At 38.6% G+C, this 19,592-nt stretch overlaps 1 protein-coding gene across 1 annotated transcript in view; it reads left to right on the top strand.

Moving 5' to 3' along the window:
- LOC141425745 (glucose 1,6-bisphosphate synthase-like) overlaps positions 1-19,592 on the top strand; it is a 49,870-nt gene that overhangs the window by 4,732 nt on the left and 25,546 nt on the right. The window contains exons 2-7 of the mRNA XM_074083241.1: positions 1,878-1,957; positions 8,352-8,416; positions 11,548-11,707; positions 15,159-15,326; positions 17,247-17,353; positions 18,409-18,493. Coding sequence (XP_073939342.1) covers positions 1,913-1,957; positions 8,352-8,416; positions 11,548-11,707; positions 15,159-15,326; positions 17,247-17,353; positions 18,409-18,493 — 630 coding nt within the window. The 5' untranslated portion in view covers positions 1,878-1,912. The remainder of the gene's footprint in view (positions 1-1,877; positions 1,958-8,351; positions 8,417-11,547; positions 11,708-15,158; positions 15,327-17,246; positions 17,354-18,408; positions 18,494-19,592) is intronic.

A 19,592-nucleotide genomic window follows, 5' to 3' on the forward strand; every position in this document is an offset into this window, starting at 1 on the left:
CAAAGATGTATTGTTCAGTCTCTATTTGTTCATACATTTTCTGTAGTTTATCTTGTTGTTGATTTCTAGTGTATAGTATGGCTATTGGGTGGAATGTTCCATAAATGTCTATTAAGTCCATTTGATTTATAATGTCATTTAAATCTGAAGTTTCCCTGCTGATATTTTTGGTCTGGATGATCTACCTATTATGAATGTGGGATATTGTAGCCTTCCACTATTATTGTGTTGGAGTTTATCTGTGCTTTTATGTCTAATAGTGCTTGTTTTATGAAATTGAGTGTGTTGACACTTGATGCATTTATGTTTACAATTGGATATGTCCTCTTCATGGATTGTCCCCTTTAGAAGTGACCTTCTTTGTCTCTTCTGACTGATTTTGATTTAGAGTCTGTTTTTTCAGGTATAAGAATAGCTACTCCTGCTTGCTTTCAGGCTCCATTTGCTTGGAATATCTTTTTCCCACCTTTCACTTTAACACATGCCTGTTTCCTTCCAGTCAATTTTACTTTAAATAAAGTGAAAAAAACCAAATTGCTTGGATTTCAATGAAGTCATCAAAGTTGTGTAAAATGAACGTCAATTATTTACACACTCAGCAAGTCTTAAATCTGCCCCATGAAACATTAACTTTTGTTCTGTGCTATCCTGAAGACTTGCACATTTTATTTAGATAATTTAACATTTTAATGATGTGTGTTATCTACAATGTAGCAATTCTTTGGTACTATTTTTATAGGATCTCAGTTATCCTACAGACTCACCATTTCCCCAAGAGGAGCTTTTGTTCTGTTTTAGATGTTCACATAAATTAAAAATATTTAACAAATATTAATATGAAGGGAGGTGACACAGAATGAAACATATACCGTCTAGTTACCCCTCTGTGTATTTAGAAATTACTTCCTTCTTCAAAGTATTTGCACCAGAAAGCTCAGTCTGTCCTGCTTAATAATCAGTATTACAGGTTTAAATCATCAGAACCTTGGCAAGACCTTAATATTTCAAAATAATTAACAACTACTTCTAGGGGCAAGTGATGTTACTGAATTATGACAAATTTATTATCATGAGGGAAGACAAGTATAGACAACCTTTTTAAAAATGTCCCAACCACTGCTTCTCAATATAGAAAGATTAAAACTACATGTGGTTTATCATACAACAAATGTATATTTATCCCCTCAAATTTCCCTAATTACTTTCATTAGAAGAGAATTTTTAAGGAAAGGACTTAGCACTTTACAGCATTTAGTTTTCCTATAAAATACTCAGTATCTTAAATATACTTCTTTTTTCTTGTAATGCCAACACTGGCATCACAGTTTGTAGGACTTAGAGGAAAACAACCTACCCAAAGCTAGTCTAAACAATGCCTTTGACAGAATAACAAGTATTCAAGTTTAAAACTAGAGCCCTACCTTTAAACTAGGGTGTTAATGAGGACTTCCTCATAACAGCCTTTATCAATGACACCATGACATATTTTCTGCATTTTCCACTATGTAAGAACTAAAAATAAAAAAAAACTGGTGTTCTGTTAGAGCCAGAAGTGGTCTCTGTATCTGGGCCATCATCTGACTGGTGACTATAACAAGGAGATTGAGCTAGGAGGCACATGAGGTAGTACTGTGAGCATCAGAATTGTAACATTTGAGTTCTTTCTACAGTCTACTGATCTGGCTGCTTACTGTCCTGCTTCCAAATAGACTTTTCACCTTTTCTGATTTCAATGTAGTCTTTAGACTGGGCCCTGCCCTTGTGTTTATCACATGATTCCAGGTTTTTGTTTTGTTTTCTGCTGTTTTTTTCTTTTTTGTTTTGTTTTGTTTTATGTTGTTTTTGATCCCACTGACAACTTCTGTCACCTTCACCAGCAGGACACAGTCATTGCCTCTCCCGAACAAATTTCATGCAATCTAAAATGGATCTGGAAGTCCTTTTCATAACATTTATGGTAAGTGAATCAAGAACTGGAGGACTTGGCAAATTCAGCATCTTTCTATACTTCTCTGTATATTTTGTTTTGAAGGCCAAATATATTTTCCTTTGGGCAATAGTGACACCAGATGTCTCATAATAGTAATCTGACATGAAGAGCTGTTTCTGTTTTCCTTCTTCCAAGATGTGAGGAGTCATGCCAACCATATGGAGGGAATCAGAGGGTCCATATAGGAACACTTAGGGAAAACAGCCGAGTGAATAGATAATTTCAGGGCTGGAGGTGTATCTCAGTGGCAGGGCACTCATCTAGCATGTGTGAGGCCAGTTCTGAAGGCTGGGGAATCCAAGATTAGAGTGCAGCATGGCTGATCCACGTGAGGGCTCTCTTTTGGACTACAGACTGCAGACTTCTCCCATGCAGAGCTCTTGCTGAGCACTGGAGCCCCACCACAGATCCAGTGACAGATCACAGTGAGAGCACTGTGCCAGGGTTGATCAATTCTTCAGGATCCTTTCTTAGCAACACTGCAAGGCATGTTCTAATTCTCCTGGAATCTCTAGACTTAGCCTGCTACATTTGCCTCTATGCTGTCCTGGAAATAAATGATTGATATTATTACTGTAAGTTATTAGTAGGACATATTTTATATACTAAATACTTGTAATCATTACTAATGATAGTAAACTTGACTAATTGTTTCATAAGAATCCTTATAGGGTAATGAATTTGTCCATGTGCCCTCAAGAAATAAAAATTGAGTTTTCCAGGGATAGTATGTTTATAATTAGTAAAATTTTAAAGTAAATAAGAGAATCTATGCTCTATTGCTCTCATCATGTAGTTCTTACCTCTCCTAGGTTTTATGTTCTCACAAGACCTAGGTTCCCTCTAATGGTCATATTTGTTTACAAATGAGTTCCTAGAAATCAAGTTCACCCAGAAATCAAGTGTGACCTGCCACCTGGGGGACAAGAAGAGGGCATGACCTCTCAAATGCAGGGCCTCCTTTTACCCAGGAGTACTAGAATTTAAAAAGTCAAAGTGCAATCCAAATTCCTCTTGACTAATCTTTGGGAAAGTAGCCAAAAGAAATCATAAAACATGCATTAATGATGATTCAATAACTTCATGGCTGCAATGACGAGACTTTCATACTTCACTCTTCTTGATCCAGAAGAATAAAAGTTACATATGAACACTAGATTGATCTGGCACCAGAGGTGGTGAGCGATAACCTGCAGTTCATCTAATTCAATGGTACACTTAATTTTCTGTTCCCTTTACACATCCTGCCAAAGGAGAATGTCTCCCAGCCCCACTGGGCTCAACCATGAGAGTCCCATCTCACAGTTCACGGGCAAAGCTGGAGGAGAAGGCCCCATCATCTGTTCTTTTCTGAGGCACTATATATTTTTTCTTAATTTCTTATTTAATTAATTATCTAGTTTAGTAAAAGAAGATAATTATATATATATATATGTGTGTGTGTATTTTGTACACTGGGGAGTACATTATGATATTTACAAAAGTTCTTACAGTGTATCATAGTTGAATTCACCCCACCATCATTCTCCTTTAAAACAGAGCAAGACCTGGTGGAAGTCTAGAATCCCAGCACTCAGGAGGCTGAGACAGATGGATCACAAGTTCAAGGCAAGCCTGAGCAAGATCCTATCTCAAAAAAAAAATCCAAAACAGTGACTGATAAGAGCAAAATTATTATTATTATTTTGCAGTACTGGAGTTTAAACTCAGGTCCTTATACTGCTAGCCAGGCATTCTACCACTTGAGCCAAGTCTCCAGCCTTTTTTGCTTTTGTTATTTTTTGAATAAAGTCTCCTGATCTTATCTCCACCTCCTGAATAGCTGGGATTACAAGTGTGCCTATTGCACCCCATTACAAAATTGCTATTTCTGAAGTATTGCATTTCCAGTGTTGATTCTGAAAGTGACCCAACAGAACTGCTATTCAAATATGAAGAACTATACATGTGTTTATCTCTGCTCCCTCCTGGGAACTCCCTCTAAAAATATAGTAAAATAAATTAAAAATTCAAAAGAAGCAGAGATGAAATCACAGAGTATGTCAATGTCAATGTACGTGGGAGAGATGGAAAGCAAAAGGGGTTATGGGAGTCACTTGAAAGGGAGATAGCTGAACTCTGTAAAGACCTATGGTGGACACCAATGTGAATCTCACAGAGCCTGACCACACACCATGATGAGGCTCAGGAAGTAGAGTCATCTGGTTTGAATGATGAGAATGAAGGAAGACCTGAAAACACCTAGTGGATCCAGCATTCCATAGGACATCGCAACCACCTGGCAGACAAGAGTAAAGAGAGGATGGAGGATCACACATGTGGTGTTCTTGTGGGCCATGCCTGGAGGAGCAGGCTCTACTGGAGGAGTTTAGTCACAGGCCCATACCTTCCCATAAGGGAGGCTGGGAAAGTAGTCTAGCTTTGTGTCCAGGAGGAAAAAAGAACTCTTGCAAAGTTCTGGCAGTGATTACACCACTTGCATGTTCACTACTCCGTCTCAATACTCTAGTGTGGGCTGCTCACTGAATTCTAGAATCATGAAGCATTACTGCTCAGATAGCTTACTCTTGGGTCTTTAATCATAATATCATAGGACTGGGCGGAGGCTCAAGTGGTAGAGCACTTCTGCCTAGCAAATGAGAGGCCATGAGTTCAAACCCCAGTGTGACAAAAGAAAAAGAAAGATGCATTGGCTATAAAAAAAAAAAAAGCACCCATCCCCCAGTCACCCTGATAAAATATTTTTTTTAATATTTATTGTTTTTTTATTCATATGTGCATACAAGGCTTGGGTCATTTCTCCCCCCTGCCCCTACCCCCTCCCTTACCTCCCACTCCGCCCCCTCTCTCTCCCCCCACCCCCTCAATACCCAGCAAAACTATTTTGCCCTTATTTCTCATTTTGTTGTAGAGAGAGCATAAGCAATAATAGGAAGGAACAAGGGTTTTTGCTGGTTGAGATAAGGATAGCTATACAGGGCATTGACTCGCATTGATTTCCTGTGCGTGGGTGTTACCTTCTAGGTTAATTCTTTTTGATCTAACCTTTTCTCTAGTACCTGTTCCCCTTTTCCTATTGGCCTCAGTTGCTTTAAGGTATCTGCTTAGTTTCTCTGCGTTAAGGGCAACAAATGCTAGCTAATTTTTTAGGTGTCTTACGTATCCTCACCCCTCCCTTGTGTGCTCTCGCTTTTATCATGTGCTCAAAGTCCAATCCCCTTGTTGTGTTTGCCCTTGATTTAATGTCCGCATATGAGGGAGAACATATGATATTTGGTCTTTTGGACCAGGCTAACCTCACTCAGAATGATGTTCTCCAATTCCATCCATTTACCAGCGAATGATAACATTTCGTTCTTCTTGTGGCTGCATAAAAGTCCATTGTATATAGATACCACATTTTCTTAATCCATTCGTCAGTGGTGGGGCATCTTGGCTGTTTCCATAACTTGGCTATTGTGAATAGTGCCGCAATAAACATGGGTGTGCAGGTGCCTCTGGAGTAACCTGTGTCACAGTCTTTTGGGTATATCCCCAAGAGTGGTATTGCTGGATCACATGGTAGATCGATGTCTAGCTTTTTAAGTAGCCTCCAAATTTTTTTCCAGAGTGGTTGTACTAGTCTACATCCCCACCAACAGTGTAAGAGGGTTCCTTTTTCCCTGCATCCTCGCCAACACCTGTTGTTGGTGGTGTTGCTGATGATGGCTATTCTAACAGGGGTGAGGTGGAATCTTAGTGTGGTTTTAATTTGCATTTCCTTTATTGCTAGAGATAGTGAGCATTTTTTCATGTGTTTTTTGGCCATTTGAATTTCTTCTTTTGAGAAAGTTCTGTTTAGTTCACTTGCCCATTTCTTTATTGGTTCATTAGTTTTGGGAGAATTTAGTTTTTTAAGTTCCCTATATATTCTGGTTATCAGTCCTTTGTCTGATGTGTAGCTGGCAAATATTTTCTCCCACTCTGTGGGTGTTCTCTTCAGTTTAGAGACCATTTCTTTTGATGAACAGAAGCTTTTTAGTTTTATGAAGTCCCACTTATCTATGCTATCTCTTAGTTGCTGTGCTGCTGGGGTTCCATTGAGAAAGTTCTTACCTATACCTACTAACTCCAGAGTAGTTCGTACTCTTTCCTGTATCAACTACAGAATTTGTGGTCTGATATTAAGATCCTTGCTCCATTTTGATTTAATATTGGCATAGGGTGATATACATGGATCTAGTTTCAGTTTTTTGCAGTCTGCTAACCAGTTTTCCCAGCAGTTTTTGTTGAAGAGGCTGCTTTTTTCCATCATATATTTGTAGTGCCTTTGTCAAAGACAAGTTGGTTATAGTTGTGTGGCTTCATATCTGGGTCCTCTATTCTGTTCCACTGGTCTTCATGTCTGTTTTTGTGCCAGTACCATGCTGTTTTTATTGTTACTGCTTTGTAATATAGTTTGAAGTCAGGTATTGTGATACCTCCAGCATTGTTCTTTTGACTGAGTATTGCCTTGGCTGTTCGTGGCCTCTTGTGTTTCCATATAAATTTCACAGTAGATTTTTCAATCTCTTTAATGAATGTCATTGGAATTTTGATGGGAATTGCATTAAACATGTAGATTACTTTTGGGAATATAGACATTTTTACTATGTTGATTCTACCAATCCATGAGCATGGGAGATCTCTCCACTTTCTATAGTCTTCCTCAATCTCTTTTTTTCAGAAGTTTATAGTTTTCCTTGTAGAGGTCCCTTCACATCTTTTGTTAGGTTTACACCTAGGTATTTGATTTTTTTGAGGCTATCGTAAATGGAATTGTTTTCATACATTCTTTTTCAGTTTGCTCATTGTTAGTGTATAGAAATGCTAATGATTTTTCTATGTTGATTTTATGTCCTGCTACCTTGCTGTAGCTATTGATGATGTCTAGAAGCTTCTGAGTAGAGTTTTTTGGGTCTTTAAGGTATAGGATCATATCATCTGCAAATAGGGATATTTTGACAGTTTCTTTACCTATTTGTATTCCTTTTATTCCTTCTTCCTGCCTAATTGCTCTGGCTAGGAATTCCAGTACTATGTTGAATAGGAGTGGAGATAGTGGGCATCCTTGTCTAGTTCCTGATTTTAGAGGGAATGGTTTCAGTTTTTATCTGTTAAGTATAATGCTGGCTGTAGTTTTGTCATATATAGCTTTTATAATGTTGAGGTACTTTCCTTCTATTCCTAGTTTTCTTAGAGCTTTTATCATAAAATGATGTTGGATCTTATCAAAGGCTTTTTCTGCATCTATTGAGATGATCAAGTGGTTTTTATCTTTGCTTCTGTTAATGTGGTTTATTACATTTATTGATTTTCGTATGTTGAACCACCCCTGCATTCCTGGGATGAAGTCTGCTTGGTCGTGGTGAATGATCTTTTTGATGCATTGTTGAATTCGGTTTGCCATTATTTTGTTGAGGATTTTTGCATCAATGTTCATTAAGGAGATTGGCCTATTGTTCTCCTTTTTGGAGGTGTCTTTGCCTGGTTTTGGGATAAGTGTAATATTGGCTTCATAAAATGTGTTAGGCAGTTTTCCTTCCCTTTCTATTTCATGGAACAGTTTAAGGAGGGTTGGTATCAGCTCTTCTTTAAAGGTCTGATAGAATTCATCAGAGAATCCATCAGGTCTTGGACTTTTCTTTTTGGGGAGACTCTTGATTGCTGCTTCAATTTCATTTTGTGTTATAGGTCTATTCAGGTGATTAATTTCCTCTTGGTTCAGTTTTGGATCATCATATGTGTCTAGAAATCTGTCCATTTCTTTAAGATTTTCAAATTTATTTGAATATAGGTTCTCGAAGTAGTCTCTGATGATTTCCTGTACTTCCATGGTGTTTGTTGTTATCTCCCCTTTAACATTCATGATTCTACTAATTTGGGTTTTTTCTCTCCTCATTTTAGTGAGATTTGCCAGGGGTCTGTTTAAATGTGGGCTTGGGGACTTAGCCCAAGAGATAGAGCATCTGCCTAGAAAGCACAAGCCGAGTTGAAACCTCAGCACAGCAAAATAACGATAATAATAGCAATAATAATTTAAATGCTATGTCCAGAAATTCAGAACAAAATAGAGGCATTAGGTTAAACTAGTGACTTCAAACCTGGTGCAGTTTTTTCATAATCAAGGCAGTTGCAACAAAACCGACTGTGATTTTATGCAGAAGGGCTTTAGTCAGAATTGTTCAAAGGGAGCAGGCTGCCACAGAACCCAGGCTTTCCTGCTGTTGGCCCTGTCTGCCATTTCATCAGCAAATACCAATTGTATGCTTCAGGGAGGGGACAGGACAGTCCTTCCCTTTGCATCATAACCACTTGGACTTTATCTTTTCCTTCCCACCAGCTCCAGAGATCAGTGGTGGCCTCAGGAGAAAGGCAGTTACAAGTGGAGTACCGCATCAGCAAAAGGTAAGAAGGGCCCTTCTTTGCAGGGGACCTGCCTGCTGCCTCACTCGGGTTTGGGGCACAGCTGACTGCCTGCCTGGTTAGCAAGGGCTATCAGGGATGGTCAAAGACGCTGTTAGAGAACCTGTAGTTAATGTCTATACCTTCTCTATGTCTCTGTCTCCCTCTGTCTCTCTCTCTCTCTCTTTTTTTAAAACAGGATCTTGCTATGTTGCCCAGGCTGGCCTTGAGCTCTCAATCCTCCTGTCTCTGCCTCCTGAGTGCTGGGATTATAGGCATGTACCACCAAGTCTGACACATACATTCCTTTCTAAGAGGGAGAAGTTTCCACTCCCATCACCCCAGTCTTCCATGGATTGTTATATCATCTGAGGAATTAACTAATTAATTAATTAGAGAAAGACTTGAAAAAACTCAAAACCAGAACATAAGCATCTAGTTGTTCTCCTAACCAGAACTGCTCTTCCAAAGATTACAGTCCTCCCACATTCAGAGTTTGACTTCCGTAAAGCCCACCCACCTCCTGACTCATATGCAAAGCATGACTTGACAAGGCCCAGGCAAGAGGGAGGCATGAACTCCCTGGACATGACAGCTGGGCCAGAAGATTAGTTCCCTGTGAGCACCTGGCTTTATTCTTTCTCTCCATCCCTGACTCTCCCGACCCCAGCCTTTTGCTTGCGTGGTGAGGACAGGACTGGGGAGATAGTGAGGGAGAACTGTCCATCAAAGCCATGGGAGACAGCGACTCTATCCCTGGGGAGAGGCCAGATCTCATGGGGTTGGTCTGTGTCATCTGGGAAGTGCGGTGAGAGAGGAAAGCTTTGATTCAGAATCATTTTAGCTGACGTTATTTGGTCTGGTAAAGTTGGGGATCTTTCATATTGGGAGTTTTTCTGTAAATTTGGGGAGGTCTATATAACCTCAGCTTTATTGTTTTTTTTCTAACCTTTCTGAAATTCTAGTGTGATAGAGAAAAGTCAACCTTCTATTTAGATGCATGCTTTTAGGGAGTAAGCAGTTTCTTCAGTTTTCAGATCAAACTACCTCCTCCTTCTCCCCTCATATCACTCCTCAGTCCTTTGAATTTTGGTTCTGTCCTCATAACTTCACTGGAAATGGTCTCTCAAAATGTCACCAGGGGCTTAGTGCTATACAGGTACATGCTTGTATAGCACTCAGGAGATGGAGGCAGAGGATTGCAAGTTCGAGGCCAACCTGAGCTAAGAACAAGTTCAAAGCCAGTGTGGGTTATATAGCAAGACCTTGTCTCAATAAAAGCAAAACAAGTAAACAAAAGGTCACCAGGGAACTCTGATATGCCAGGTCATTTTCTTGCTCACATGCCTCCACTGACTATCCATTACCACGTCCTAGGTTATTTTCTGTTGCAATAACTGAATACCACAGGATGGGTAATTTATAAAGAACAGAGGTTCATTTAGCTTATGGTTCTGCAGGCTGGGAAGTTTAAGAGCCCCTGGTCAGGGCCTTCTTCCTGCATCATAACATGCAGAAGGCATTGCATGGAGAGACAGAGAGTGAGTGTGCTAGTTCAGGTCTCTCTTCTTAGAAAGCTGCTGATGACAGTATGGCAGCCTCATTTCCCCCCAGAACCACTAACATATGAATTTGGGGATGAAGTTTCCAACACGTGGACTTCCGAGGACACATTTAAACAATAAAGAAAAATTCAGATTCCTCCCATGGGCTCCTCATCTTTCCACCTCATGCACTGAGCCTACTCTTCCAGAACTTTCTCCCATTACTTCTGTCACAGACCAGATGCATCAGCATTTGCACATGTTATTTATTGCCACACCCCTATGTTTGTGCTTGGCTGTTTAGGCCCAAATACTCCTGCCTCTTCTATCATTGAAATTTTTACCCTTCAAAATTTTGCTTAAATGTTGCCATCTTACCTCAGTGTCCGGCAGAATTAACTTCTCCTTCCTATGTGCTCCTCAGCACTGTAAAGTCTATTTTTCATTTTTTCACTCTAATATTTACTTAGTTATATTTGTGTTTCTTCTCCCATGTAGTCCATGAGCATTGCCTTGGATGTCTTTGCGAACTAGTAAGTTGCATGTACTCCATGCGGAGGAATGAACAAATGAACCCATCACTTAAACAGAAAAGAAGTGGTCTTCTGCTAGCAGACCCGGCCTCTCTTCCCTCAGAGGCTCATGGTCTCCCCAGGAGGGCCAATGGCTTTATTTGGGGAATACATCCTCATTTCCCAGAGACCTCATTTCTGACTCCAAAGTTTCCACTTCAGGAATTCAGGAAGAAACTGGGCTGTGCTCTGGCCTTTGACTGTTCTGGTTTGCACAGAGTGGAGCCAAGGAGCAGAGAATCTCCTGGGTTTCACAGTGATCAGTAATGTATGCTTACAAACATCTCCATAAGCGTTTCTCTTACAGTTTTCACAAGGCTGTGACTTAGATCTTATTGTCACTCCCATTTTATAGATGAGTACACTGACCCTTAGATTAGAGGTTAAGTATCTGACAGGATCGCACAGAGAATTGGGGACTAGTCTTACTTCTTTACCTCCCTCCCACCCCCCTTCCTTCCTTCCTTCTTTCTTTCTTTCTTTTTTTTTTTTTCTTTTGAGACAGGGTCTCACTGTGCCGTCCAGTCTGGCTCCAAACTCCTGAGCTCAAGTGATCCTCCTGCGTCCTCCTCCCAGGTAGCTGGGGTCCAAGTGTGCATGCTGAAATTTAATTACTTCACATCTCAAGCTTACTCCATTGCACTTGCCTCCCTCTGCTGCAGACGGCTTTAGAACATAGCAGTTTTAGGGTTATTGAGTCAAGAGCCGGTGTGCTGTGAACCTCCACTCTGTAGCCTCAGCATCTAGCACAGGCCTCACAGTTAGTGGACCTTGGAGAAGGTCGAGTAAATGAATGTGTGACTGTTGACACAGAGGACCAGGTGGACTAGGCACACCGGACGTGAGTGATGAGGGATTCATGGCTGCCTGCCTCCTCCCTCTTTTCCTCCCTTCCTTCCTCTGACAGTTGACATGACTCATTTGTTCGTTTGTTCGTTCATTCATTCATTCATTCATGCACAGACATCAGGTAGTCATTTCTCACGTCAAATCACTGATGTGCCAATCTGTGTTTTAGTGCCTGGCTGAAGGACACCGTTGACCCAATACTGGGGACCCTTGACCACCGCATTGCTGCCCTCACAGGCCTTGATGTCCAGTCTCCCCATGCAGAGTATCTCCAGGTGGTGAACTACGGGATCGGAGGACACTATGAGCCCCACTTCGACCATGCAACGGTAACCATGGGGTCTCCTAGGTAGAGGGCCAGTGCGTTGTTTATTTCTCTGAGGCAAAACTGTTACAGGTTTCTCAGGGAAACTAAGGGAACCCTAGAACAAAGGTTCTTATTCTAGGAATATCTGAAAGCTTTACTTTCAGCCGATTGCTGCTGCTTTATCTTCCTATCTGCCACATCTCCCCCTCCAGAATTTGCTAGTGGGGGAAGAATGTGCCTGTGATGGAATTACCTCTCCCACTTCACTTTGCGGATGTACCAGTAAGGATTGTCCTCCCCCCAGTTCCTCTCCTTTCTTCATGATCTCAACTGCCCACTTTTGTTGACAATACCAAATTTTGTTTTTTGTAAAAAGACCCTACCGAGAAGGTGGACAGAATCAAAGCACAATAGATGCATGTAGGGAAACATAACAGGGAAACCCATTAAGTCATACAGTTAATGTGCCTTAATAATTATAATAAAAATGAGAAAAGGACTTGCGGTATATAAATAGGCACAAACATACAAAAAGATGCTCAACACCAAGAATCAGAAAAGAAAAAAGACCTCCCCAAAATTGATAGGTTCAGTCCCAACTTTATCAAAACTGCAAAAGGCTTATTATTTTTTTTTTAGAAATTAACAAGCTGATCCTAAAATGAATATGGAAATGCAAAGGATCTAGAACAGCCAAACAATTTTGAAAGAGAATTACAAACTTGGAGAACACAAACTCCCTAATCTCAAAGCTTAGTATAGAGCTAAGAGAATCAAAGCAGTATAATACTGATCCAAGGATAGACATGTAGATTGATGGAACAGAATGGAGAATCCAGAAATAAATTCACATGTTGGTGGTCAGTTGTTTTTTTGACAAAGTGCCAGGGAAATTTAGTGAAGAAAATATGGTCTTTTCAACAAATGGTTCTGGAACAATTCGATAATCTACTTGTAAAATAATGGCAATAACTGTACAACCATTTCTCATGCCATTTATGAAAAATAATGCAAAATAGATCATAGACCTAAATGTAAAATACAAAACTATAAAACTTCTAGAAGAAAACAAGTAGAAAAATATTTTTTTAGTAATGGGGCTTGAACTCAGGGCCTCACACTTGGTAGGCAAACCCTCTGTCTCTTGAACCACCCCTCCAGTCCTTTTTAGTGTTTTTCAGATAGAGTCTTGTGTTTTTGCCCAGGTGGTCTCAGACTGAGATCCTCCTACCTTTGCCTCTGGAGTAGCTGGTATTACAGTTGTGCACCATTCCACCCTGCTGATTTTTTTTTATTGTTTTTTTTTCTTTTATTATTCATGTGTGCATACAAGGCTTGGTTCATTTCTCCCTCCTGCCCCCACCCCCTCCCTTACCACCCACTCCACCCCCTCCCTCTCCCCTCACCCCCTCAATACCCAGCAGAAACTATTTTGCCCTTATTTCTAATTTTGTTGTAGAGAGAGTATAAGCAATAACAGGAAGGGACAAGGGTTTTTGCTGGTTGAGATAAGGATAGCTATCCAGGGCATTGGCTCGCATTGATTTCCTGTGCGTGTGTGTTACCTTCTAGGTTAATTCTTTTTGATCTCACCTTTTCTCTAGTACCTGTTCCCCTTTTCCTATTGGCCTCAGTTGCTTTAAGGTATCTGCTTTAGTTTCTCTGCGTTAAGGGCAACAAATGCTAGCTAATTTTTTAGGTGTCTTACCTATCCTCACCCCTCCCTTGTGTGCTCTCGCTTTTATCATGTGCTCAAAGTCCAATCCCCTTGTTGTGTTTGCCCTTGATCTAATGTCCGCATATGAGGGAGAACATATGATATTTGGTCTTTTGGACCAGGCTAACCTCACTCAGAATGATGTTCTCCAATTCCATCCATTTACCAGCGAATGATAACATTTCGTTCTTCTTTGTGGCTGCATAAAAGTCCATTGTATATAGATACCACATTTTCTTAATCCATTCGTCAGTGGTGGGGCATCTTGGCTGTTTCCATAACTTGGCTATTGTGAATAGTGCCGCAATAAACATGGGTGTGCAGGTGCCTCTGGAGTAACAGTCTTTTGGGTATATCCCCAAGAGTGGTATTGCTGGATCAAATGGCAGATTGATGTCCAGCTTTTTAAGTAGCCTCCAAATTTTTTTCCAGAGTGGTTGTACTAGTCTACATCCCCACCAACAGTGTAAGAGGGTTCCTTTTTCCCCGCATCCTCGCCAACACCTGTTGTTGGTGGTGTTGCTGATGATGGCTATTCTAACAGGGGTGAGGTGGAATCTTAGTGTGGTTTTAATTTGCATTTCCTTTATTGCTAGAGATAGTGAGCATTTTTTCATGTGTTTTTTGGCCATTTGAATTTCTTCTTTTGAGAAAGTTCTGTTTAGTTCACTTGCCCATTTCTTTATTGGTTCATTAGTTTTGGGAGAATTTAGTTTTAAAGTTCCCTATATATTCTGGTTATCAGTCCTTTGTCTGACATATAGCTGGCAAATATTTTCTCCCACTCTGTGGGTGTTCTCTTCAGTTTAGAGACCATTTCTTTTGATGAACAGAAGCTTTTTAGTTTTAGGAGGTCCCATTTATCTATGCTATCTCTTAGTTGCTGTGCTGCTGGGGTTTCGTTTCACCCTTTTTTTCTTAATATGTGATTCTCCAAAATAGAAAATTCCACTTCAGTTTTATTTTTATTATAATTTCATGTCTGTTTGAAATCTGCTACTCTTTATGTATGTATGTATGTATTTGTTGGTGCCGGGGGCTAACCAAGGCCTTGCATACATAAGCACGCACTATATCACTGAGCTACACCCCGTCCCCAAATCTGCCACTCTTTTGTGAAGCATTGTTTTTAGCCATAGATATCCTTAAGACTTATAAGTTAAAGTTCATGCTAATGAAATACAGCATTCTAAAATATGGGTGTTGGTATGCCTTGCCTCTCAAGCTGTGTTTGGATTTTAAGAAAATTCAACATGACACACTTGACACCTAAGACCTTCTTGTGGTCAACTCATGCTGTGGATAAGTTGAATGGTTTTCTGTGTTTTTAAAGAATAGTAAGATTTATCTGTTTATTTTGATTTGCAGAGGCATAGGTAGTATGTTTTCCTGGCATTTATCTAGTAGCTTCCATATATCTTTTTAAATTTAATGTAGATTCTCATTAAATTGGTGTCATTTTTTACTAAGAAGTTATTTTGGATCCATAGCTCTTAACTTTATCAAATTATTGAAAAATATTTCAATATGCTATTTTTAAATGGTATAAAAAAATCACTCTTTGGAGGCTGGTTCCTTTGGGGACTCAGAAAATGGCAAATACTGTTTTTATACTACATTAATAATTAAAGTAAATAGCACTGTGGAATCTGTAGTGAATATAGAAACCTTGTGATCCATATTGGGCCCTCAGAAGGGTTTGATATTAAAACTCTGTGATCCTAATTAAGTTTTAGCTTTTTTTATTTTTAAATAGAATCCCAAAACAAAAGAGCAGATTGAAAATCTGTTACGGAATGGGATGAACAAGGAGTTGCAAGATCGTCTTTGTTGCCGAATGACTTTTGGGACTGCAGGACTTCGATCTGCCATGGGGGCAGGGTTTTGCTATATTAATGACCTTACAGTAATACAGTCAACACAGGTAAGTATTACAAACTATTATATGTGGACTTTTTCTCACTGCAATGTTTTGCTTTCAAAAAATATAACAAAAAAAGGCATTATGTCTGGGAAGGTACATTCATAAGTAAAAAGTGTAGAACAAGTTCTGACCTTTGGTCTTGCCTAAGACTTTTATCTTCAAGGTCATAGATTATCTTTCTGATTAAGTGTTATTTTGGTTAAAATTGTCAACTTCTTGACAATGTTACTTTGCATTTGAAACCAAAACATGAATATTGACATGTCAAATTAGTAGAAAGAAACAACCTTAGAAAAAAGATGATTACTCATCTTGGCATATGGCTATTTATAAAGTTAACCAGAGTATTTAGAAAATTTAGCTGAAAATATTTCACTTAAACATAGTTTTCCATATCTATTTGAGAGTTGCCATTTGTATAATATGATGCAATTTATCTTATTTTTCTCTATCTTAATGCAATATATTTTAGAAACAAATTGCTTCTCTTCCCAGTGAATCATCCTCACCACTTGAAGGAACTGCACTTTTGAGGCCAATAATACATTTAGTATAGTGGAGATAATTCTGGATTATAGACTACCTCAGTGGTCATAATTCTAACTGAACTCCCAAACAGTAAATCCTCTTTAACCTTGTTTTGAAAGAATTCTGTAAAGCCAAGGGCTAAGACAGGGAATGGTGAAGAAGGGACTGCAAGATGGCTGGATAGATAGGATATGTGCCACCTTCCCTACTGCCTCCCCATCTGCTTTCTAGTCCTCAGCCAGAAATGCTTTTCATGCAGTTTTTTGGGGGGTGGTGCTCAGGACCTTGTGCTTGCTAAGCAGGCATTCTACCACTTGAACCATGCCCTTAGCCCCTAAGTTTATATTTTTATTTATGTATAAGATTTCATTATAAGCAAAACCAAAATGGAATCTGATTCTTAAACCCCAGCTCTTTTCAAACTCTAGATATTAAGAGATAAGATAAGATCAGTTCTCACAGCAGAGAATAATACAGGACTATGTAAGGTTTTAGGACAGTGTGTTCATTAGAAATAAGTTGATGCTAGCCCATTTGGGCTATATTAATCTCTCTTTCTCTGTTTCTCAATTTCTCATAGTGAGAAAAATAGTGGGAAAAATAATTATAGTTGAAAGACCTATGAACTACAAGTCACTGGGGCCTCATTTGGTGCTGCTACTTAGTTAGCAGTGCCTACCACATAGTAGGTCTTCAGTAAATCAGAATAACTTAGTTTTAGTTGAATGCATGGCCTTGGGCAAGTCATTACATGGAGCTGCAATCTTTCTCTGCTACCTCTTTCTTAAGAAATATGCAGCTATCTTAAGAATATTCCAATGAAGGACTGTATTGTTGATTTAAAGCATTTGTCATAAATAGGTCAAATCATTTGGTTAGCCTGGATCTTATGATTTAGCATGGGTGGAAGATGTTCAAAATTCTGTTCTCTAGAGCCTCGAAGCAAGAAATAATTTCCTTGAGCTCTCCTAACAATTTTTTTTTAAATCTTACTGATTCTCATGTCTCATCTTTTTTTCCCTCATGATTCATATATTGTATTGGATTCAGTGGTTACTAAATTGATATTTCTATAGTATTAAATATTTCCCAAAATCTAGGAAATGTTTGTCATTGCACATTTGTGGATGGAGCATTATTGCTCCCCCATTTCAAAGCATGGGCATAAAGGCAGAAACCAGTTCCCCAAGAGACAATAAACTGCACACCTGCAAAAATAAGAGATTTTAAAGTTACAAAATACAAGCATTGAACCTGGGAACATAGCTCAGTGGTAGAGTTTTTCTAGCATGCTTGAGGCCCTGGGTTAATCCCCAGCACAGAACAAAAAGGAGAAAGAGTGAAGATGCAAACATTCACTAGGAACTAATCTTCTACATTTATTTGCTTCAGGGAATGTACAAATACCTGGAGAGATGTTTTTCAGACTTCAAGCAGAGAAGCTTCATTGTTGGGTATGACACTCGGGGTCAAGTAACTAGCAGCTGCCGCAGCCAGAGGTATAATGTTAATTGTTTCAAAGATTAAATTGGAATGGAATAAAACATTTACAATTATTTTGTGTGCTAGTAGTAGGATTTATGAAATAGACATTCAAATAGAAATATGATTGCATGCTAATGTTTATTTTAGAGTCAAAATAGAAGAAAAAATATTTCAAAGATAAGCTTTAGATTTTACAGAAAGAGGACTAGGTCATGGCTCAATTGGTAGAGCACCTGCCTAGTAAGTGTGAGGCCCTGAGTTCAAACCCCATTACCACCAAAAAAATTACAGAAAAAGGTATAACATAGAACATTTGAAATTATGTCACAGCTTGTATTATAATTTTAGTATTTTTGCTAAAGGTACTGAGTAGGAGTAATTATGTAGCTTGCGTTGTTTTATCATAATCTTTTTATTTAGTTTTAGGGTATTTTCATAAATTGATAGTCATGATATATTGATATATTTTCAGAGGGTAATTGCACATATTTATTTTATTTCACTTTCTTCCACTTTTGTTTCCTTTGCAGATTTTATTTCTTAGTTAAAAAGCCATCGAAAGATGTTCGAAAGGAAAAGAATTGTAATGTTATTTCTGTTCATTGTAATGTCATTTCTGTTAAGCTTTTAATTTTTTCGGGGTTTTTGTTAGTTTGTTTTTTGTTTTGTTTTTGGTATATGTGGTGCTAGGGATGAACCCATGGCCTTGCACATGCTTAGCAGGTGCTGTATCATTGAGCTGCACCCTTTTTATGAAAAGTCTTATTTATTTAATATTTTCAAGTTGGCACATACAGCTTAAATAATCAGTGACTATAAGAATTGGTTGCCAGGTATGGTGTCACATGTCTATAACCCCAGCACAAAGGAGGCTGAGGCAGGAGGATCATGAGTTAGAGGCCAGCCTGGGTTATATAGCAAGACCCTGTCTCAAAAAAAAAAACGTGGTATGTGGTGTGTAAAGCTACTATATATTCAGAGTAATTGTAATATGAAACATTTATTATGTGGAAGGTTGATTTTTTAAAATTATAGTTAACTAAGGACTAAGTTACATTCTTTTTTTCAGGCTTGCTAAACTCACTGCTGCAGTCTTGCTGGCTAAAGATGTTCCTGTTTACCTTTTTTCAAGATATGTTCCTACACCTTTTGTAGTAAGTGTATTGTGTTAGTGATGATTCAGTTTGCTGGCCTTGAAAAATTTTCTAAGATCAACTAAGATTCGAATCCTTATTGTGCATATGGTTCTGTATTGAGTGATATTTGGAACCAAACGAAGGAAAACAAATTTTACTTTGAGTTTATCTTCAGCTCAACATTTGTTGAACTACCTAAGAACTTGATCTATGAAAGTTGACAAGTCATGGGTGGACTCTTCTTTCAGAAATTGATTTATTAGGCAGATAAAAATGATTACACATAGATTTGAACACACTGTTAACAAGTTTGACCTGGTTTGTGTGCATAAAAAATCCTATGTTCAGTGATGCTAGTATATACTTTATTACTAAGCACAATTACAAAGGACGTCTCAACAAATGCCAAAGAACTGCTTATCGAGCCATATACCTGGACCCCAATGAAATAAAATTAAAAATAAAAAGTCCAGAAACCTGTGTTTAAAATTTTAAAAGCACAGTCATAAGTAATTCCTTGATTAAGGAAGATACCATAATGAAGAATGAGAACGTGTAGGCAATCCTTGCTTTGAATGGTGGTGCAGGGCCACAAAGGCAGCTCTGCAGTATTTGTGAAGAAACACCCCTTTTTGTCTTGGGAATGAGGAGCATTCCTTGATCTTTTATGAATAAGATCTTTAAGAGTGAAATAAAGCAGACAGAGACTGAGGAAAAAGACAGTTATACAAGCTAAAACTATGCAAAGTGAACTTATAATCAATGGGCAAAATTACAGTCATATCTTGACAAAACATTAAAAACACCCTTACTCTTGGTTAAAAATGTATAGGGAAAGGGAAAAATGATAAAGCTAGTATTTGTTAGTATATTATAATTTAAAGCATTAGAAACACTAAGAACTAACATGTTTTCTTTGTTAAAAATTTTATGAAGTTGGCCAGTTCCATAAAATGATAGTGGATGCATCAAAACTGATGAGAAACGACCAAACAAACAAAAAAAACCCTGAATCACCTATAATTACTAAATAAATTGAGTGGGTAGTTTTAAAATATTCTCAAATTTTTATAGATAAGTTTTACCAAATATTTGAAGAATAGATAATGTCTCTATA

This window comes from Castor canadensis, chromosome 1 (assembly GCF_047511655.1).
Source record: "Castor canadensis chromosome 1, mCasCan1.hap1v2, whole genome shotgun sequence".
Classification (NCBI taxonomy): domain Eukaryota; kingdom Metazoa; phylum Chordata; class Mammalia; order Rodentia; family Castoridae; genus Castor; species Castor canadensis.